The following is a 23,154-nucleotide window of genomic DNA, read 5'->3' on the forward strand; positions in this document are numbered from 1 at the left end:
ATCACTTGCATTGTATGCGTGAATATGCAAATAGTTGTCACGCTCTTCGAGCAGCATGTGAGGTGTCACTCGGCGGTCAAATACCAACTTTGAGAGTAACGTTCAAATCATCTCAGTGACCCCATCATTCTTGGATGATTAACTTTGAGAGTAACGTTCAAATCATCTCAGTGACCCCATCATTCTTGGATGATGTGTGTGATCAATAGATCTTTGATTTAGTGTTGATGACTCTTTTTTTTTCTTTTTCCTATTTGATTTTCAAGAAAATTACTCTTTACCTCTTATTATTTAGTTTTTTTTTTCACTTTGCAACTAGAGTTAAATGAGATTTTGAAATAAATAAAATGACAATAATACCTCTCTATATATTAAAAGCATGGAAGGTAATCATTAGCACACAACTTAATCTCCTTTTCTTTTCGTGCTATCCTTTTTTTTCTCACACTCTTTATTAAATATAAATCTAGAAGGAAAATCCAAACAAATATCCATGGTTTAAGATAAAATCAAATATAAATTTACCTTTTCTTCTTATGTTTTGATGTTACGATCGATTTCTCATCTAAAATTCGACAACAAAAGGTATGTTCAACTTTATTCTAGATTTTGAAATTTGTTAGTGCATTTTGTTCTTGTAAAGTCATTAAAATACATGTTTTGTTTCCTCAATTTAACAAAAATAAAATAAAATAAAATCAATAGTTTAAAATTAAAAATAAGAATCCTGAAGGCATAACAGCCCTAAACAACTGGATTTTACTAGGTTTTTTCATGTTCAATCCATAGATTTCTTACTCTCAAACACGTTTTGAAAACCGCGAAAGTCGTTATTTGATTTTTTTATGAAAAAATCGCAAATTGAAAAGGTAGACTTATCATTCACACATAACCCTAGCTTTTTAATTATTGTCCAGTGTAATTATGCAAAAGAGTGAATTTGTAATTTTCATAGCTAGCCAAGAGTAGAAATTATCGATGCTGACAAGTTAATCAACACGGCTATTCGAGTTGATGGGTAAAGTTATCCTGAGCGTTGGAGAAGCACAGGAAAAGTCAGCAGAAGAAGTGCTGGAGAAAATGGAAGTATTGATTGGAAGAAGGCATCAAGGAATTCTTTGCAGAGGATATTCAGACAAGTGATGGGAAAAAAACTGGGATCTATGGACATTCTGGTGAGTACGACATTTAGCACCTACAAAGCTTATCAGGAAGTCCTCGGTGTCAAAGTTCTTGAACCAGAGAAAAGAATCCTCCGATAAACACACATGGGTACTGAGAAGTTTGAATGAGCTTCCTGTGGTGCAAGAGCTGCTCCCCCCCTCACGACAAACTTGTCTCTATCAAATTCTTTTGCCCATGTGTAAGGATAATCCTTTAATCCACAAAATTGGTTTCGTTTGCTCTCTTCCAAGTTTATTATCGACAATAATTATTTCTTGGTTTAAAACATGGATATATAGTGTTTTTTTTTGTTTTAAAAATATATTTTTAAATAAAAAACACTTTAAAAATAATTATCACTACATTTTAAATTCTCTTATTATAAAAATAAATTTATCAATCACTAATTTTAATATAGTTTGTGGATCAATGGAGACTAGATTTTTCTCAAATGATCTTAGTGATGCATGTACTTGATATCAATTTAATATTTGTGATTTATAACAAGCATGTGGACGAGTATAAGGGATTGTTTGAAATCGTTATTTATGTTTGGTTCAGGATCATTTAAAAAATTTAAATATATTAATCTTATAAGAGATTTAAGAGTAAAAATTAATTGTGATCAAGAAAATTATTAACACTCTTCGTATATCCTAAACCCTATCTGAAGTAAGTTATTTTATAGTTTGATAAGATCTAAGAATTTTAATGATTTTTTGGCTTATAGTTTATCTGTAATCTATAATTTGATATTTATTCATAGGAATAAATCCAAAGTTTAAAAATTTATTATAAGTTTATATATCCAGATAATGTTTTAGAAAAAAATTATTAATAATTTGTGTATTACTATAAAAAATACTAATAAAAATTTAAAATAACACAGAAATTTGCGTTTTGTTCCTTTTGCAGGTGACGGTGCCACCGCCGGCACAAGAAGGAAGAGAAGAAGAAGACGTGCCCAATCCACCGGTTTTCTTGTTTTCATCAGCGACGGCGCGTGGATCTGCTTCTCTCTTTTACTCTCCACACAGAACTTTCAATCTGGAGCTGAGCTTCGTTGTTGATGGTGGAGGCTAGCGGTTCCTGCCGGTGTGGAGAGGACTTATTGGAGACGATGGTTGTGGAAGGGAACTGCTGCCATTGGCTTTGTTCCTCTCGCGTGATTGATGCTGCTCACGGTTGGGGCAAGCTATGGTGGTTGTCCTTCTCTTGGCTGATGGTTGTTGAAGGAGAAGGTGGGGTCAGTTCATGGAGGCTAAGAGAGGGGCTGGATCTCCGGTGAAGACGGCGCTGCTGCGGCTAGTGGCGAAGGAATCGGCTGTTGATGGGGGTTGAACAGATCGGTCTGTGTTGTTTTTTTGATAAAAAACGCAAACTGACCACGGAGAAGAAGATCTGATGATGTCTATGGAGAGGAAACAAAGGTGGCTGGCCGAGAGTGGGTTGGTTCGGTGTTGATGAGGGAGACCTGGGGGTGAAGGTTGAAGGTTCTAGATGAGAGGATAACGGGGGCTGTCCTGGTTCGGTGGAGGCCAGTCTGTGGGATGGGTCTGGAGAAGAGGAAAGTGATGGCCAGTGGCCAGGAGATATCTGGGGAAGACCTGGGGGAAAGGCTCTGATTTTTTACGGGTGTGTTTGATATTGTAATGATTTCAAGGTTTAAAGTATATTTTATTTAAAAATATATTAAAATAAAAAAATTATTTTTAATATTATTACATCAAAATAATTTAAAAAATATATATAAAAATTCATTTTAAATAAAAAAAATTAAAATTTAAAAGAACACGGTGCAATAGTGTTTTCAAACACATCCAAGGCTGACAAAGACATGGTTAGTGGAGCTTCTACGAGGGATGAATGCATGTTTGTTTTTGAGTTTTAAAAATATTTTAAAAGTAATTAATTTTTATTTTAAATTAATATTTTTTTATTGTTTTTAAAATATTTTGATATGTTAATATTAAAAATAAATTTTTAAAAATAAAAAATATTATTTTAATATATTTTTTTAAAAAATTACATTAAAAAGCAATTGCTATCATATTTTTAAACATTCTCAAACCTATCTAAACAAAAAAAAAAAAGGAGTGGGGCAACTTTTTTTAGGTTTAGATCCTGTTTTGCCTCTTATATTTCTCCCAACCATTTAAGTGTGTGTAACCACAATCTATCTATAAATAACAAAAAGTTTGTTATTTTTAATTGTTTGCTCCATAAGCAAACTTGATGAACAAACAATTTAAAAAATAAATTGATCCCTCCACTTTTTTCTTTTCATATTTCATCCCATGTAAATTTTAATTTTTTTTTATTTTTGGTGTTTTGAATATTTTTGAGAAAAAATGACTTCAATATGATTTAAAAGGCATAGTGAAGACTGAATGCATAAGAAAAAAAACACCGCAAGTAACACAAAGATATTAAAAATATATTTTTTTAGATTTTTGTTGTTTTTTTGTTGTTGTTTTTTTTGTTTTCAAAAATTTATCAAAAATTAAGAAGCAACAATAATTAAAAAAAAATTAAAACCATTATTTCAACTACTTAAAGTTATATAAATGATTTCATTTGTTCTCAAGCCGTCTAAAAGAAAAATATATCATATCCGGCATTATTTTTTATTTCATTTTTACTTTCGTAGTTTCGACCGAATTGTTTGCCCTCGTATAGGGGTAACTCTACAATCTCCAGGCATCATTGTCGTGTTACCTTCTGCTGGGCTTGACAACATATATTTTCCATTAAAATAAATATCAGTTTTCTATTGATTGATACCAAACAATATTTGTCTCTCGCATATTAGCAATCACTGATTTATTGTCCCTCACTTCGGAGATTTGATGTACAAAACAGAGATTTTCTTGAGATAAAAAATATGAAAAATGATTTTGAAATATTTTTTTGTACTAAAATCTCGTAAGGATAAATATGTCCAAACATATATAAAGTGCCCTATGCTAGTTTTTGTTTTTTAAATTATTATTTTACTTGAAAAACATTAAATTAATATTTTTTAAAGACTTTAATGTGCTGATATAAAAAATAAAAAAATCTAAAAAAATATTATTTTTATATTTTTATAATTGAAAAATACTTTGAAAAAATATTATACATCATATATATTACCAAACACACAAAATATTTGCCCCATTAATAATAAAAAATACAATTTCTTAGAACTACAATGGTCAATTATTAAACACTATTTTTGCTAGGGTTGCTTGATTATTGTGACGAATATCCTTGAAATACTTGTTAGGAGTTATAAGAATTTAAAAATATCATTGTATAAAATAGCATTTATTTAATGTTTTTAATAAATATTATTAATTTCTTTTTTAAAATTTTATTTTATAGCATAAATTAATAATAAATAAAGTTTAATAAATATGTTTAGATAATGTTTATTATAATATGGTTTTGATTATTGTTTGGAGACAAATAAAGCATATATAAAAAATAAAGGCAAAAATATGTTTAGTTGAAAGGACAAAAATATAAACATAAAAATATATATTCATTAGATAATTTTGGAATGAAATTTTATATTTCTAAAACATGAGGTGAAAGGAACATGTCTTCATAAACAATAGTTGTTATTTTTTTTATTATGAAAATATCTTTATAAAATACTTCTAATTCCAAAAATATTTTATGTTATTTTCCTTCTTATTTTTTTTATTTTCATTTTTATTCTATCCATCATTTCTTTTTGAAATAGTTATCAAACCTAAATCGTTAGCTTTTCCCATGCTAGCTACTCTAATCCTCAATCGTTTTTATTTAACTCTCTCTCTCTCTCTCTCTCTCTCTTTATGGCAGGCCGCGGTGTCCAAAAGGCATCAATGTCAATACTCCGGTGTGGCTATTATATCTACAACGGCGGCAATCCAGGCCGTCATCTTTGCCTTGTGCCTCCATCGTACGGACCAAAGCAAGTGGAGGCTGGGATGGAATGCTAGACTTTTGGTAACTGTTTCAATAACTCATTTTTCAAGCTGTGGAAATGTTTTAACAGCCTTAAAATCAACTGTATTTCTTAATATTTATAGCCAACAAGTATATATTTAATTATCAAGCATTTATTCATCATGACCAAAATTAATTAAAGGAAAGATCGGGAGAAAAAAAAAAGAGGTTTTGAAAAAGGAAATTGTTTTTCTCTGCTAACATAAGAGGAAAGAATCGTCTAGTTCAATACTGATATTAAGTTGCCCCGTTGGATTTTTGTCATGCAGGATGTTTTTTATTCAACATCTTTCCCGCTTAACATTAAAGTTACGCGAAGGAGAGGGCCTTTTGTTCGTGTCTATTTTTAACCCTTTCGCACTTGTGATGGCAGCCATTCTAGGGTCTGTACTGCTAGGAGAAACGTGGCGACTAGGAGAAGGTATTGTCAACTACTATATATGTTTATTATATATTTTAATTAATTTCCAACAGGGCCTACAAATCGTTAACCCATTCATATAGCCCTTACAAATTGTAGAAGTAATTAAGACCTTGAGTTCTAATCCTCTGTTCTTTTCCCACATAAGAAAATGAAAAAAAAATTAAGTGTAATTTAATTTTTCATGAAAAATATATGCATCTTGTACCTGTCCATGGCTTCAAGCTTTGACGTTTCCCCCCCTGTTCTGCGAGACACAGCATGTTAGGAGCAGCACTGGTCGTGTGTGGATACTATATGGTGTTTTGGGGTAAAAGCAAGGAGACAGACAGTCAGACACGATAACAGAAACACCAGCTGATCAGCCAAAAAGCTATCAAGAACCAGAATTAGCCGCTATAGCTATTAAGTAATGCCATCATTTTTACAATTGATTGTAATGTATGTAAACAATATCTATAGTCTCTGTGCGTAAAATATATTAATAAATTAAAATGGATGTAAAATTAATTCGTAGTTTTTTTTTTGGTTTATCGGATCTGTGCTTTCTTATCTAAGAAGGAAAGAAAAAGGTGACATAAATTAAGCTGGTCAGTACCATTCGAGAGTAATTCTGGGTGATAAATCGATCATGATCATCATGGATATATACGAACTTATCTCTTCCAAGTCATCGATCCATGCATGCCTATATGCAAAGAAATAAGTAAGGCCACTTCCCTCCAAATTAAAGAGCAAATTCATTCTCTCTCTTTATAGTTTCAGCCTATATGCAAAGAAATAAGTAAGGCCACTTCCCTCCAAATTAAAGAGCAAATTCATTCTCTCTCTTTATAGTTTCAGGTTCGAGCCCTTATATAATTGTTAATTTCAAGACCCGTAAAATTAATCGAAGTACACGTAAACTGACCGGACCGAACAACCACATTAAACTTAAAAAAAAAGAGCACATTCATTGCACCTCCTTCTCCTCTCCATCGAATTAAAGGATACCTAATTCGTTCTGTCAATTAAGGCATGCATGTCGTGTTGCTGTACGTACGATGGCCTTCAGTGTGGCTTGCAAGTTAGGTTTGGAACATCAATGTCTGAAAACACATATGGGAGACAGGACGTTAAGGGTCACCTCATTGGTGGCTCATTTTTTCCGCGGACAGGTCGCATGTGGATATCATACAGATTGGTTGGGTACAACTTAATTTGATTATTTCTGCATTGATCTTCAGATGATACAAAATACAAAATACATGCATGGTTATGGTTTACAAAGATTCCACCATGATATGCATGAAGAGAAAACTATATCACGAGTTACGACGGACGTACTAGAACAGTATGATCAACCATTTCCAGTCCAGAATGCTGAGAAAGAATGAACTGTAAACACCCTTTTAAGTAACATAAACTAGAAAGTGAAACATCTAGTGCATTAGGTTTCGTAGTGGCTCGTGGTGATAAACAAGAACGTTTCTTCTTTGTTCTTCCTTCCTTCTCTGCTGCAAAGCACATTAAGGACTTGATTAATTTTTAGTGACCACCACCACCACCTCCTCCAAACCCACCACCTCCACCGGCGCCACCTAGTCCACCACCAACACCACCACCAGCTCCAAACCCTCCTCCAACACCTCCACCAACACCACCACCTCCCCCAAATCCTCCACCGCCACCTGCACCGCCACCTAAACCACCTCCTCCACCAGCTCCACCACCAGCTCCACCTCCAAGCCCACCACCACCACCAAGCCCTCCACCAGCTCCACCTCCACCTCCAAGCCCTCCACCACCACCAAGCCCTCCACCAGCTCCACCGCCAGCTCCACCACCTAGCCCTCCACCAGCTCCACCCCCTAGACCACCTCCAGCACCTCCTCCTAGTCCACCACCACTACCTAGCCCTCCACCAGCTCCACCTCCCCCACCAAGACCTCCACCAGCTCCACCGCCTAGACCACCTCCAGCACCTCCTCCTAGTCCACCGCCACCTCCTAGACCGCCACCACCAGCTCCACCGCCTAGACCACCTCCAGCACCTCCTCCTAGTCCACCACCACCACCTAGCCCTCCACCAGCTCCACCGCCCCCACCAAGACCTCCACCAGCTCCACCGCCTAGACCACCTCCAGCACCTCCTCCTAGTCCACCGCCACCTCCTAGACCGCCACCAGCTCCACCGCCCCCACCAAGACCTCCACCATGTCCACCACCTAGACCACCTCCAGCACCTCCTCCTAGTCCACCGCCACCTCCTAGACCGCCACCATGTCCAATACCACCACCTAAACCACCACCATGACCAATGCCACCTCCTAGACCGCCACCATGTCCAATACCACCACCTAAACCACCACCATGACCAATGCCACCTCCTAGACCGCCACCATGTCCACCTTTAAGGCCACCACCTCCTCCTAGACCACCACCACCTCCAAGGCCTCCACCACCTCCAAGGCCTCCACCATCACCACCACCGAATCCACCTCCTGCACCACTTCCAAGGCCGCCGCCACCCCCTACGCCTCCACCAAATCCACCACCCGCACCACCACCGAGTCCACCTCCAAGGCTGCCGCCACCCCCTGCACCTCCACCAAAGCCACCACCCACACCACCTCCAATACCACCACCAAGTCCTCCACCTGCACCACCTCCTATGCCGCCACCACCAAACCTACGGCCGTGTATAAACCCCTTCTTCAACAAATGGGGACGACCCAACAAATGCTTATCGTCTTTGTCACCAGTAGTAACATGATCAGCCACAACTAAAGCATTCAGAAGAAAAGCACACAAGAGAGCCCCCACAACACGGTGACCAGTTACAAGGCCCATTTTGCCAGTATAAACATACAAAACCAGCAGAGAAGAAGAAAAAAACCCTTAAGCTAGCTAGCAAAGCTAACTGTGTAGTAGTGCAACAAGAGAGTGTAATATACACATGTATATATACTCATAAGCAGAAAGAAGAGAGATAGTGTGCATAATTAATTTGTACTGAGCATACACTATACAAGATAGATCCAGAATAACTCTTAAATGTCACGCGTTTACAAGAGTAAATGAGACCCATCAGCTATTGGACAAGGAATTTATTGGTCCAACTGTGCTCTCCAACAAGCTCAGTACTGACTCGGTATTGAACGAATTATGATTGTATTCTGTTGCTTGAAAAAGATTAGCTTAGGGTTTTTGACTTGATGAGTGACTTCATAGAGCTTACTGCTATCAGTTTTCCCTCTCAATGAGGAGTCAACTTGGATGCTAGTGCTTGAGCTGGCTAGCTAATTATTTTTTATATGAAATTTATGAAAAGGATCAAAACCAATGAATCTCATTCAATGATGCAATTAATGAGCATACCAAACTATGTTCCCAGCCACGAGTACTGTCTCTCTCTTTCTCTCACGAGCTAGGCGGCCCAGATTTTAACCCGCTTGGAATTATATAATTATATGATCAATATATAGAGCTGGCCGTAGCCAGCTCGATGGAGAAGATCTGTATCAGCCCTCTGCTGTCAATATCGATTTCATAATCAAGTTGCAGTAGCTAGCTAGCTTGCTCATGCAAATGCCAGAATATATTGAATAGGTTATAGCTATAACTACGTAAAAGTGTAAAAGATAAGGTTTAAATAACACCATGCATGCGGCATTTAATTAAATTACGAGCAAGAAAATGCTTATCCATGCATGCCAAATTTCTATCTAAAATCTGGTGTTACATCGTGTCTGTTCTTAATTTTCTCTCGCAATATACATGTGTGCCAACACACACTTAAAGTTCAGTTCATTGGTAATTGACTTTAATCGTCTTAATTCTTATATATAACGTCGTAATCTTATATATTTGGATTCAACTCTCGGGGCGGGTGGCAGCCATATCTAATTCTTATACGATCTCAATTGTGGAAGTATCGTACGTACGTATAAGCTTAATTTCTCCGTGCTGTTGTAACTAACTGTGAGCACAGGGCCTTTTTTCTTTTTTTTACCAGAAGGTGGGTGCGTAACCTACTAATTTTCCTGTGCTGAAGTACGCAATAAATGAAAAACAATTGTAGTTGGGATGTTCTTATCATTTTTTAATGCTAATGAATTTTGTTTTTTAATTTCCTCTTATTTTATGTTTGTTTTTTTAACAAAACATTAATTCAAAAAATAACTAATAAAATAACACTAATTATATTTATCATTTCGGGACCATAAGATTTTCTCACGGTGTATACTCAATCAATTCTGGTGTGATTTTGACTTATTTCAAAGATATTAGTAGGATATGGCAGCTAATTAACCGGACTGATCTCAAGGGATTAATTTTCATAATATGATTAGAGAGGATAACGTTAGATGATTTGGGAATTGAGAATTTAGGAGCTGGAAAAGATATCCTGTTCTTGCCATTTAACTCGATCGAGGCAAATTATTGAATGCATTGACTGAGTACAAAGTTACTGACATTTATTTTTCCACGGCGCCGTTTTTAAACATACCTCCACAAGTCACACAATACCACGCCATGACTCGAACACGAGGATGGTTATTTTGAATTAGTTATACCTGAGCTGCAGCTTTCAACGTAGCTGCAACACTTGACCAGGGAATTAATGACTTGGAAAAAAGATCCTTTTTTTTAGCAGTCAGAAAAAAGATCTGTATTAATGTTACGTTATTTGAGTAATTTAGATTAATTGTTTGATTCAAAATGATATCATTATATTAATTTAATAGAGTTTGGATTGAATTAACAATTAAGAAACTAATCCGAATTAAATTTTAAATTCTATTTTCTCGAATCAACTTGTCAAGAGAAACTTAAGCAGTAATTGTTGCAGTGAACAAATAGCAACAATGACAGAGAATCGACATTGCTAGTACCAAGCTAATATAAAGGAAAAAGTTCTACCCAAAATAAAGGAAGCAAAAGTTCAGAGGTGCTGAGGAAGCTAGTGAAGAAGCAATGGCTTTGATTGATTGCTCAGTGTTTTACGAGCAAAACTCCAGATATTGATGCCATTAATCTATTTTCTAGCTTCCCCACAGATATATTATTCAAAAAAAATTTAAGCAACTTTTAAATATTTTTTTATGTTAATTTTTTTTTACTCCATCTGCAATATATCGCGTATCAATCATCCCATGGATCATCAATGTGTGTACGTACGTGTAGATAACTTGGTTATTAATGTGTGTATGTGTAGTCTATTCTCCGAATTAAGGACAGACGATAACTATCAGCTAAAAAAATGGTAAAATTCTTGTAGTTACCGAATCTGAAGAGTAATTACTTTATTTTTCAACCGGGCAAACCTGGAAAAACAAAAGCTCTTTTACTTATATAGATAGTCATAGCTTTGAATCTAAACTATTTTTATATCAATTTTACCAAAAAAAAATCAAAATTCTCAATTAAGAACTTTCATTCATTTCAATATTCTTCTAACAAAAGTCTTTTATCAAAACCATTTAATAGATGACCCAGTGATAAGAGTTTAGAATTAAGAGGTTTGTTTTTTCTATAGTCTCAGGTTCGAACTCTGTGGTTGCTAATATGATGACGACTAGAAACTTTCATGATCGTTAACTTTAGGACCCGTGAGATTAGTTGAAATACACGCAAATTAATCCGAATATTAATGTTAATAAAAAGAAATTTATTGATGGAATATAGAAGTTAAATCAACTATCCTAATGATGTGATATCAATTTCAGCCAACGAATGTCTCTATAATGTTATTAAAAATTGGCAGGTAAATGTAATTAGATAGTTTTGATCTTCAAAGTTTCTCTATGACATATATTTTACCTTTAGAAACATTAAATTTTGGACCATTATTATGCTCAAGTCCTTGAGTTTTTTAAGTTCCTGAATGTCATTAATTTGACAGTCCACTATTGGTGTCTAATTCCTCTCCATCAATCCACACATAGCATTATAGAATTAAAATCGATATTGAAACTTATTTTCCATTTTCCTATAACAATAATAGATAAAATAGAAGAATATTAATAAATAAATTATTAGTTTCTTTTTGGTTATAAAAAAGCTAAAACTTCAAATTTCTTATTAAGAAAGGGAATATTAATACTTTTTTTTTTGGTTTGACAAGAAGACTATATATTCTAATCAATTTACGTATTCTTTATTTTAAAAATGTGAGATTCTGTGTATTTAAAAAATTAATTATTTTTTCTATGAACTAATCCTAAGGTTTAGACTAAAAAAATAAAGAAAAAAATTATTAGCTGATAGTAAAATGTATTAAAAATTCATCAGTATTCTGTGTTAATTATTAATTATGATACATGTTGCTTTTATAAAAATATTTTTTTATTTAAAAATATATTAATATATATATACATATATATTTATTTATTTTATTAGCATATCTAAACTATAAAAAAATATTAAAAAATTAATTTAATATTATCTTTATAAAAAATATATTTTTAAAACACTTTAAACAATAAAATCAGACATTAACACAATCCAAACACTTAAAAGACTATTTGAAATTGTAACAACAATTATTTTTTAAAATGTAGTTTTTTTTGAAAATATTTTTGTTTAAAAATATATAAAAAGATATATAAAAAATTAATTTTAAAAATTAAAAACAATTATTTTTTTAAAAATTACTTTTAAAACATAAATTGGACCAAATACGTGGAACAAATTTTCGTTAACATGATCCATTAATCCAGACCTCATGGATGTATCCAACGTGGCAAAAGTCCACGCGCCTTTTTTACTTTCGTCCACGTCACCGATTTATCCGGCCATCTCTAGTTTCAAACCTGCACGTACACCGAACCAATAATCCCACCCCAGACTCAAACCTTCCACACCCCAGCTTCGGATCCTGCTCAGACTCTCCTCTCGAGTCTCGACTCGAGTAGACTCTCACCAGTCCGCCCTCTCACTCCGTTAAAACTTCCTTCTCGCACCTTTAAAATAACAGAGCCCCAAGCTTCTACCTTTTCTATTTTTTTTTATTCATCGCATAAGTTGTAAAATCAAAGGTAATCGCTAAATTAATTATTTCAACAATATTCTGGTTTTATTTGAATTTTTGTGTTGAATTTTTTGAATTTTTTTGCGTGATAATTGTTGTATTCAGTGACAATGCTTGATCAATGGAGATCGCTATTACACAGAGTCCGTGATCAGTAATAAATCCTTTTTTGATCCGTATAATTTTTCGAAATTAAGGTAAGTTGTTATGTATTTAGTTTTAATTTTCTTAGAATTATGAATTTTCTATAAATCTCGAAATTCTGTGGATTGTGATTTGAATTTGATCGATCAATTTTATGTGCTACTACTGGCTGAGTTTTTGTTTGTTTTAGTTTAGGTTCTTAGCAGTTTTGTTTGGTATTTTTGAGCTGAAATCATGGCACAGAGTAATTGGGAAGCAGATAAAATGTATGTGATCTCTTGTTTCTTCAATTTTTATTTTTGTTAATTTATTGCTTGGTCTTTTATTTTTGTTAATAATTAGGTTTTTGATAATGGTATTTTTTTTAAACTGGCTGATTTTTTACAGGCTTGATGTGTACATATATGATTATTTGGTGAAGAAGAAATTGCATGCTACTGCAAAATCATTCATGACTGAGGGGAAAGTTCACCCCGATCCAGTTGGTAAGGCCCAGAATCTTACTTTTACTTTACTTTTCAAGAAGCGTGGGGGAAAGGTAGCTTGTTATAGCATAGGTTTTTGCCATAATTATGCTGGTGTTTTAGAAGTTAATGGAAGTGACAGTAGTCGGGTTTTTTTGGCTTGGCTTTGAATCAGCTGCCTAAATATGGTGCAAAAGGAGTTGAAATGTTTAAGATATAATTACTAGTTTGAATGTGCAGCGATTGATGCTCCTGGGGGGTTTCTTTTTGAATGGTGGTCTGTCTTCTGGGATATTTTTATAGCAAGGACAAATGAGAAACATTCCGAGACTGCTGCAGCGTATTTAGAGGTGGGTTTGATTGCCTGCCTTCCTATTATGCATCTTCTGTTGAAGTTCTTTACTTGGACTGTTGCATTGATGTGTAGGCACAGCAAAGCAAGACAAAGGAACATCAACAGCTGCAACTAATGCGTCAAGCTCAGTTGCAACGAGGGGGTCCTAATAATCCAGTCGTTGGGGGTCCGGTAAATTCTATTGGTTCTGAAGGAATGCTCGGGCAATCAAATGCCAGTGCACTGGCTGCAAAAATGTATGAGGAACGTATGAAGCATTCCAACCAAATGGAGTCTGAAACATCCCAACCGCATCTTGATGCTAGGATGGCCCTCCTCAAATCAACTACAAACCATCCAGGGTAAATTTCTTTGTAGATGTTATTAGACAGTTTTTATACCCAATATTTGCATGCTGATTCTTTTGTGCCGACACAGCCAATTGGTCCAAGGAAATCCTGGGAGTGTTACTGCAGCACTGCAGCAAATCCAGGCACGAACTCAACAGAACGCTGTCACTACTTTAACAAAAAGAACTATATTTGCTGCAACTCTGAGTTCTGATTTTTTGCTTTCACAATTTCATTGAGTGCTTGATTCATTCAACAGGATGTCAAACCTGAAGTGAGCCTGGGTGCTGCCCAGAGATCTTTGCCTATGGACCCTTCAACCATTTATGGGCAGGGAATCATGCATTCAAAACCTGGAATTGGAAATGCAGGTAAATATATTGGATCCTTTATTGCAGAAATGGTACTTGAGATGAGAGCATATAAACACATGCATTTACAAATTGATTTTCGCATTATTCCTGTTTGTAAAAACTAGGCATCTGGTTTTTAAGAATAAAGTTTTAGAACTAATTTTGTCTTGCATAAATCTTAACTAACAGAAGGAATGAAAACTTCCACTGCCCATAAATTACTTTCCTGACTGTTACCTATGAAACTCCTTGGTCATTTAACAAATTAAAAAATCTGTTACCATGTGCTTCAACTCTTGATGTGGTGATCTAACTGTAACATATAGTATGTCAATATGAGAAGGTAAAACTGCGAAGTCCTTCAGAGTGCTTGTACTTTCTTCTCTGTTTATTCATACAGTCATAACTTTCTCCCGCTTGATTTGACCTATTGATTGAGATATTAATGTACTTGCTTGCACCAAAAGAATCTTTCTCCACCAGTCTCAAACCCAAGAAGGGTGTTATAAAGATTAAGAAGGTCGAGTGTCTCCTGTCTATGATCATAGCAGTGTCAACTATTCTTTTTCTTATTTAAGTGCATTCATTAAGGATTCCTCTGTTAGCTAGGTATTGGCTACTTGCGCTTCTGAATTATTATTTTGAATAAAGGTCCATGTTGATGTCCCTTTATTTTGTACAGTCTAATATGTGGGACTGTTTTTCTACCTACTTATTTCCAACCACTTGGGACAAATACGTTGGCCCATCATCATTGTGCAGCTTTATTGAAGTCTAGATCTTGCACAACAACAATCATCAAACATTTCTTGCATATCCAGTTGACAACTTCTGGTATATCCAAGATTTTAAAATCCATAATTTCAAAATGTTATTGTAAACAGACTTCTTATCATGCCATATATATCAAAATAGATATCTCATGGTTGATTTAGATTTTGAATAACTAACAAAATGCAAGCAGTACATAGAGGTAATGGTATTTTGAATTCAAGAAAATAGATGAGTGTCTATTCACCTTGGATAAAAATCTTCCCTCCAACTTATTCTGGAAAATCCAAGAAGAATTCTACTGTACTAATCCCCATCAAGTTTTATGTTTAGAATCTCTTTTATTTTAATTATTTTTAATTTATGTTCAGGATTGAACCCTGGAGTCAATGGTCTTCCCTTGAGGGGATGGCCCTTAACAGTAAGTTCTATACTGGAGCTCATTTGTTCTGGAGATTTGATTAAAAATCTAGCTGGTTGTTCACAATGTGGGCTATTATTGATTATACAGGGACTTGAACAAATTCGTCCAAGTTTGGGTGCACAAGTTCAAAGGCCTCTTTTACATGGTCCTAGTCAGTTTCAGCTTTTGCCACAGCAACAACAACAGCAGTTATTGGCACAGGTCCAGGCACAAGGCAATCTTGCTGCTTCACCAATGTATGGAGATATGGATCCACGGAAGTTTAGGGGATTGCCAAGAGGGGCTTTGAACAGCAAAGATGGCCAACCAAATGTAAACGATGGTTCTATCGGTTCTCCAATGCATTCAACTTCATCTAAGGTAGGATTTTCTACCTTGAATTAGGATTTTCTACCTTGAATTAATCCAAATTTTGATGTTTTGAACTGTTCTCATTGGGTTATGAGTTCTTAATGCTTTATGTGGTTGTGTGTCTTGAACAGATGAATTTGCCACAGATGCAACAATCATCCTCTCAACAAGATCCTTTGCACCCACAGCAGGTTGTGTTTTCTTAAATGCACTTAATAATATACACCTGGTTTAACATGGAACAAAATTTTAAGTTCCTTGAGACCTCATGCTTTATTATCCACTCTACTGCATTTACCCATGAGCTCAATATTAACTAGTGGCAAGATGAATTTCCTTTCCTAAATATCCCATATAATTTTATTGTTAAAGCACTGACTAATGCTTGTTTATGGTGTAATAGAGTAACCGAAAGAGGAAAGGCCCTTCATCTTCTGGACCTGCTAATAGTACCGGTACTGGAAATACAGTGGGCCCTTCTAATTCACAACCATCAACTCCATCAACTCATACTCCTGGTGATGGGATTGCCACAGCTGGCAATTTACAGCATGTCAATAGCATGCCAAAAGGTTTGATGTACAGTGGTGATGCAACTGGAGCTCTTGCATCATCCACAAACCCACTGGTATGCACTCTTAACAAACTTACATGCTGTGACGTGAATAACCTAGAGATGTGAATGTAGCATCTGGAATCTGCTGTTTGGAAGCCACAACAACCCCATACTGCTAATGGAAAAATGGTCAAGTGTAGGGTTATCAGACTTTCTTGTATCACTCTTAACAAACTTACAAGCTGTGACTTGAATAACTTAGAGATGTGAATGTAACATTAGGAATCTGCTGTTTGGAAGCCACAACAACCCATACTGCTAATGGAAAAATCGTCAAGTGTGGGGTTATCAGACTTTCTTGTATTGTTACAAATGCAATTAGTTTATATTTTTGCCCAATGAAATTGCTTGTCCAAGCACTCATATAAATCTTTTATTTATTTCTGAGCCTGTGTTGCTATTTTAATGTATTCCTTAGTCAATTTAAGTTATACTGTTGTGCTTTTAGTGGAATATTCTTCACGGTATTGCCCAAAGTTGGTCCTATCTATTTCCTGTGTTTTGACTTTCTATCTCTTTGCAGGAAGACATTGAGCATTTTGCAGATGTTGGCTCCTTAGATGATAATGTGGAATCTTTTTTATCCCATGATGATGGAGATGGAAGGGATTTGTTTGGTACTTTAAAAAGGAATTCCTCTGAACATGCTGCTGAAGCTTCAAAGGGTAAGCAATATTTTCAATTCCTAGCACTATTAATTTTTTCAAATTGACCATAGCAATGCCTATTTCTTGACATCTCAGGTTTCAACTTCAGTGAAGTTAGTTCGATACGCAAAAGTAATGGGAAAGTTGTTTGCTGTCACTTCTCTACAGATGGGAAATTGTTGGCCAGTGCTGGGCATGACAAGAAGGTATAATGCATTGTATTGTAGCCTGAAAGGATTAATTTCATTTTCTGATTGCCATGTTAAGGCAATTTTGGATGATTGAACTTTTTACTTTCATTTTGCTTGCATATCTTTGGATGCTGACTTTCAGATTAGTTAGTGCATACCTGCACTAATGTGGACAATTGTAACGAGCTTATAATGCCCATGTTAATCATGTTTTGATTGCTAGCCAAATACACTATTTCCCTGTTCCTCACTAAATAGATGATTCAAGTCAGTTTAGAAATCATTGCTTGCACTCCAAGGTTCGATGAGTTAGAGCATGAAATTGATGAGATATTGTGTTGGGAAACTATTAACTAAATAAATATTGTATGAGGATATATATTTAAATGCAGCAATTTCTACAGTATCCTATAAGTGATCATTTTTACATATATGGCATCATCTCGTTCGGCTCATCTGCTTCATCTTTCTATTCATTAATTGATGGATAGTAGGTTAATTATTGCAATCATATAGAGTAACAGTTACACCTTGCTTAGGCTTATCCATTGGGTTGATACTTATCAGGGACCTGCAATTGCTGTATTTCATTGTTCTTGCTGCTGCATGTGCTAGGATAGTTTGTTGTTCTTCTAATCTTCTTGTTTTTGTCATCATTGGATGTTATCACTGTATGGTTCTGTTGGACCTGCACATGAAGAGCGTGTCATTCCTAGACCTGATTAATGTAAGCTTACTGCAAGTTACCTAAGACCTCATTACTTGCTGAATAGGAACTCAACACAATTAGCCTTGTCAAGTTTAACCATTGATGATAACCAATTTGGGTAGTTTAATTGCATCAACTAACTCCTTAACGTTTCAATACGTTGGCCTGGTTCATTCAAAGATGAGCTACTTTACGTGTAAAATCACAATCTCTTGATATTTATTTGGGTGAGAAGGTGTACTCACCTTGAGATGCCAAGGAAGCTTGTGATCTTCTCTTATGTATTCTGGTATTGCCCCCTTTTGTGCTAATTTTTTTTTGGATATCCTGGTGGATGAAATTGAGGGCGACCTCTTTAGAATAAACCTTAATCCCTTTGCCAGCACTCTTAATTCTTAATAGTTATTCTTATATATTGTTTTTTCCCCTGATAAGAGTATTTGCATTTTTTTTGTTAATCCAATTGCGGCTTGATAACCACATTTTGAGTTAATTTTTGTGTACATACTCATGGCCATTTTTCTACTTTCTACTAGGCTCAGTTAAATATCTTTTATATATATGGTGCCGGTCTTTCAGAACCTGGAGAGCAGATGGGCTTTCTTATTAGCATGTGGTACTCATGGTTCCTAGCATGCACCCCACTTTTTTTCTTTTTATTTGTGTGTGTTATGAACCATGGTTCACCATTATTATAATTGGATGGTGGGGAGTATTGGAACTTGCACTCCAGCGTCTACAGCTTCAGCCATACAAGTCAATAGCCAACGCTTCATTCATTATAAACCTTGGTTTATAGGTCATGTTTGTTGAAGAAAGTGGAAGCATTTTGAGAATACAGTGAAGAAGGCGGACAATTGTAGAAGGGAGATGATCTCTGAAAAAATGAAGACAATAACTCTCTCCTTTTCTTAATCAATTTAAGATCATTGCTATACTTTTGTACAATGTCATATTGTGGAAATAAGTTTTTACAGTCTAGTTACCACATTCTAACTTGAAAATGTGATAATTGACATGTCTGAAAATTTCGAAGCATCTGGTCTTTAAATACTTTGCATGTGTTACTTTTTAAAATTGAAAGAGATCTGTATTGTCAGCTTGGTGTTTTTTATTTTCATTTGCTTTCCTTTTCTACAAGCAAGAACAGAATGCTCAAACTGGATAACTAAAATATGAATGCTACATGTGGACATTTATGCATTTTTTCTATTACTCGTATCACATCACTGCAACTTAATGAAATACTAAATGACAGGCTCCCATAATTTCTAAACTACCTTTTTTTTTTTGTTTTTCAGTATTCTCATTAAATGAAATTGTAAAGTTTCATGCATACTATACTTACAACAATCGAAGCAGAAAAACATAGGTGGACTAATAAACATAGGACTAAGCCATAATAAAATCATTCCTTTAGATATTGTTTTAAGTTTTTGCTTTTTTAATCAGCAAAAGCAACTATGAACCATGAAAATTGACATCTTGTTGATAAGAATTGATGTGGATTTACTTGTTTTCACGTTAGTAGGTTGTTCTTTGGAACATGGAAACTCTGCAAACTGAGTGCACTCAGGAAGAGCATACCCACATTATTACTGATGTTCGTTTCAGGCCAAATTCAACTCAGCTGGCAACATCGTCATTTGATACAAGTGTACGCCTCTGGGATGCTGCAGAAGTGAGTTTTCTATCTCTAATGCTTTCTCACAAAAATCATCCATTCTTTTGTATGATTTAAGTTATCAATTGGGTAAAAATCTATTGAAGTCTTCAATTTTTTTTTGCCTCAAACTATTTGTCAGTTCCATAAGTTTACTGCTGCTTTTTTCTTTGGCCATGGTATAACAATTTTTCTATACTTGAATTCTTTTATTTATTTATTTTTCTTCTGGGGGCTTGCTATTATGTCGCATAGGTAAATCATCACTCCTTTTCAAAACAACTGTATTTTCAGGTTTAAAAACAATGCCAAAAAATTTCCTGAGACTTGGATATTTTTTTTTCCGTTTAAAAAATTATGGTCCCTGTGCAACGTAACGCGGGCATACAAACTAGTAAGCACTAAATGTGGTTATCCTTGCAGCCAAGGTATTCCTTGAAGACATTTACAGGGCATACCTCACATGTGGTGTCCCTTGACTTCCACCCTAAGAAGAATGATCTTTTCTGTTCCTGTGATGGTAACAATGAGATTCGCTTTTGGAACATCAATCAGTATTCTTGCACCCGGATATCCAAGGTTAGCCATGAAGATCCTTTACATGTATATTTTTTTTTGTTTTTGTTCTTGAAGTTCTGATGATTTGAATTCCTTTTCTATTCTAAATTTTGGACATTTGATGGAGTAGGGGGGGACTGCACAAGTTAGATTTCAGCCAAGAATCGGACAACTGCTGGCTGCAGCTTCAGATAATGTCGTATCCATCTTTGATATTGAGTCTGACAGACAGACACACTCATTACAGGTACTGGTCTTGAACTTAGAAGCTGAGAAAACTAATAAAACCCCTTTCACATTTGTTATGTGATAATAAATGAATCCTTTTTACTCTAGGGGCACTCCACAGAGGTGCATTCTGTTTGTTGGGATGTAAACGGGGAGTACTTGGCTTCTGTCAGTCAAGAGTCTGTTAGAGTGTGGTCATTGGCCACGGGAGATTGCATTCATGAACTTAGTTCGAGTGGGAATAAGTTCCATTCTTGTGTTTTCCATCCAGGCTATGCCACTCTCTTGGTTATTGGAGGATACCAGGTAAATTTTCTTTTGATACTAGTATTTAAGTTTTAATTGTGTTTTTATAAACAGCAGAAATGTGCTGTTGCCTGTAATTGATCCTGCTTTGGAAGTGAGCACTTCAAGTTCCATTTTATTTGAAACAGATCAACCTTGTTGCATTTTTAGGAAACAATCCAACGATATAAGGACTTTGTTTCAATTTTAACCCACCTTTTGCAATTCATAGGAATGTTGTGTGCTTGTGTTTTAGGAAACAAAGTATCTTCTTAACTTCATGGGATCGTAATATCTATTTTCAGAGAACTTTCAGCGTTACAATTGTTGATATTTTATACTTATTTGTACTTTTAACAATTTCATTAATTACTAATGTTGGTTTCTATTTTCTTTTCCTTGGGTTGTAACCATTGTTCTAATTCAGTCATTAGAGCTCTGGAACATGGCGGAGAACAAGTGTATGACAGTTGCAGCTCATGAGTGTGTGATATCAGCTTTGGCTCAATCACAAGCTACAGGGATGGTTGCTTCTGCAAGTCATGACAAATGTGTGAAGATATGGAAATAAGCGTTGCCATTTGGTGCTTCAAATCCCCCGATTTCAACTTGCTGGCCTTTCCATTCTCTGACATGGTCTTCCAGTAAAAAAAAAAAAAAATGATATAAAAGGATACAGTAAATTTGTTTTGTTTTTCTTCTCTTATTTTAATTATTTGTATATGTAACAAGGGGAATCTGAGGTTTCCCTGATTTCGACTAGCTGTTTGAGTGTTGCATCTGTTATGATCTGAACACAAATTACTCAGAATGATTTAGTGCAAGTGTACTTGTTTTGCGAGGTCCCTCAGCATGCTGATGCTTTGATACAAAGGGCATTGAGTTGAAAGCTTTGTGATGGAACGTTTTCTTTACGCGTCTGTTCCTGTTGAAGATTGAACCGATATTTAGGCAGGTAAATATTAATGATTGTGAGGTTCTTTTCTTGATACCCTCTGCCTTGGATGACATTTCTTAGATACGACATTTGCTTCTTTTCTGTATAATTGAAAAAGAAATCTTCTATCTAATTGTCTATTCTTTTTAACTCATTACTTTTTTTTAATGATATTTTTTTTTGAATTAATTTTCACATGATAAGATTACCTAATACATTTAAGAGTTGGAGTTTTAACTCATCTCCTTCACTGTTAAAATGAATATTGAAGGTGATTTTTTTTATTCCTTTTTTTTTCTCAATCAATTCCTTAATTTCATCTTTAAAATTTTTATTGATTTTGAATGTCTTCATAAATTGTTTGGTTTTTTTATTTGTAGAAATCATAATTTTAAATAAATAATTTGATATTTAATTTGCACTTGGTTTTATAAGTTTCTATTTGTTATCCTACTATAGTTTTTTTTTAAAAAAATTCTAGTAGAGTTTATTATCCAAATTATAAATTTAATAGATTAATTATAAATTTAATAGATTAAGCAGTAAAGTGTTGATTGATCTGATAAGTCGATGTTTTAATATTAAAAAAAAAAATTACATTGAAGTTTTCTAAAAAAACTCTAAATCATGTTATTTTACTGATTTATGTAGTTTTCGGATTTATTAAGTTAATTTTATGTCGTTGTGCCATGTGTAATAACAATTATAAAAATAAATTTACAAACCATTCACTCACATAAGTTGGCTTTGATGCGATTTGCAAAAATTGTGATGAGCTTAACACTATAAAGATAGTGGGAGCGTAAAAGTAACTTGTTTTTCTGTAATATATATATATATATATATATATATATATATATATATATATATATATAAAATTATTTTATATTTATATTTCTTTTAATCAAATATATGTCTCTTATGTGATAGGATACTAACTAATCATAACTTAGTTGTTTAGAGTACCTGTAACTGTGTGACGGTTATACGTGGATTGCAATAAGCAAACAATATACAATTAATTTTATTTATTACTATTAAATAAAATATATGTAAATAAATATATGATGAGTATCCTTTTACAATCAAGTGGTATTCTCTTACACCACCTGAACCCACGTTTCCTGTATAACTGGAAGCATCAATATTATGATCATAATAACAAAATAATTTATAAATTTGAACACATTGTGTTCTTCTTAAATAGTCGTTACTTAAAATTCTGATTAATTAAATATCAAATTTGGACACATAACTATCCAAGTCAAATCTGATCTATTATTTCCATTATGTTCGTATTCAATTAAAATTTATAGTATAGCTTTGATCACCAAATGCGTACCCCGACGAGACAGTAGTGGTGGTGGTGATGGTAAATAAACAGAGGTGATATTTGTCTGTAACGATGAGGCACCAGGCTACTCCTTAAAAATTCGATGTCAACTCAATAAAAATAATTATTTGTATGTGCTTGAATTCAAATTTTCTCACCCTTTATCTAAAACAAATATGTGTGTGTATCAATTGAGTTTCACATGCTAGTAAACCATC

General features: G+C 34.5%; 2 protein-coding genes across 3 annotated transcripts; one reads left to right on the plus strand and one right to left on the minus strand.

Annotated features, from left to right (window-relative positions):
* Positions 1 to 6,747: 6,747 nt before the first annotated feature.
* LOC133680980 (glycine-rich cell wall structural protein-like) lies at positions 6,748 to 8,563 on the minus strand. The gene has a single exon (XM_062104053.1). The coding sequence runs from the start codon at positions 8,393 to 8,395 to the stop codon at positions 7,091 to 7,093; it is 1,305 nt and encodes a 434-aa protein (XP_061960037.1). The 5' UTR covers positions 8,396 to 8,563; the 3' UTR covers positions 6,748 to 7,090.
* Positions 8,564 to 12,361: 3,798 nt separating this feature from the next.
* On the plus strand, positions 12,362 to 21,657 carry LOC133680890 (transcriptional corepressor LEUNIG_HOMOLOG-like). 2 transcript variants are annotated; one of them, XM_062103916.1, is made up of 19 exons: positions 12,362 to 12,585; positions 12,684 to 12,775; positions 12,913 to 12,988; positions 13,110 to 13,207; positions 13,427 to 13,536; positions 13,614 to 13,882; positions 13,959 to 14,013; positions 14,130 to 14,241; positions 15,366 to 15,415; positions 15,506 to 15,778; positions 15,901 to 15,960; positions 16,173 to 16,397; positions 16,909 to 17,050; positions 17,129 to 17,238; positions 19,464 to 19,613; positions 20,019 to 20,174; positions 20,284 to 20,400; positions 20,490 to 20,687; positions 21,094 to 21,657. In XM_062103916.1, exons 3-19 carry the CDS (start codon positions 12,957 to 12,959, stop codon positions 21,235 to 21,237), a joined length of 2,301 nt encoding a protein of 766 aa, XP_061959900.1. In that variant the 5' UTR covers positions 12,362 to 12,585; positions 12,684 to 12,775; positions 12,913 to 12,956; the 3' UTR covers positions 21,238 to 21,657. The 2 variants fall into 2 exon arrangements, with proteins under 2 accessions (XP_061959900.1, XP_061959899.1); XM_062103915.1 differs by having other exon boundaries at positions 12,918 to 12,988.
* The last annotated feature ends 1,497 nt before the right edge of the window (positions 21,658 to 23,154 follow it).

This window comes from Populus nigra, chromosome 1 (genome assembly GCF_951802175.1).
Source record: "Populus nigra chromosome 1, ddPopNigr1.1, whole genome shotgun sequence".
NCBI lineage: Eukaryota > Viridiplantae > Streptophyta > Magnoliopsida > Malpighiales > Salicaceae > Populus > Populus nigra.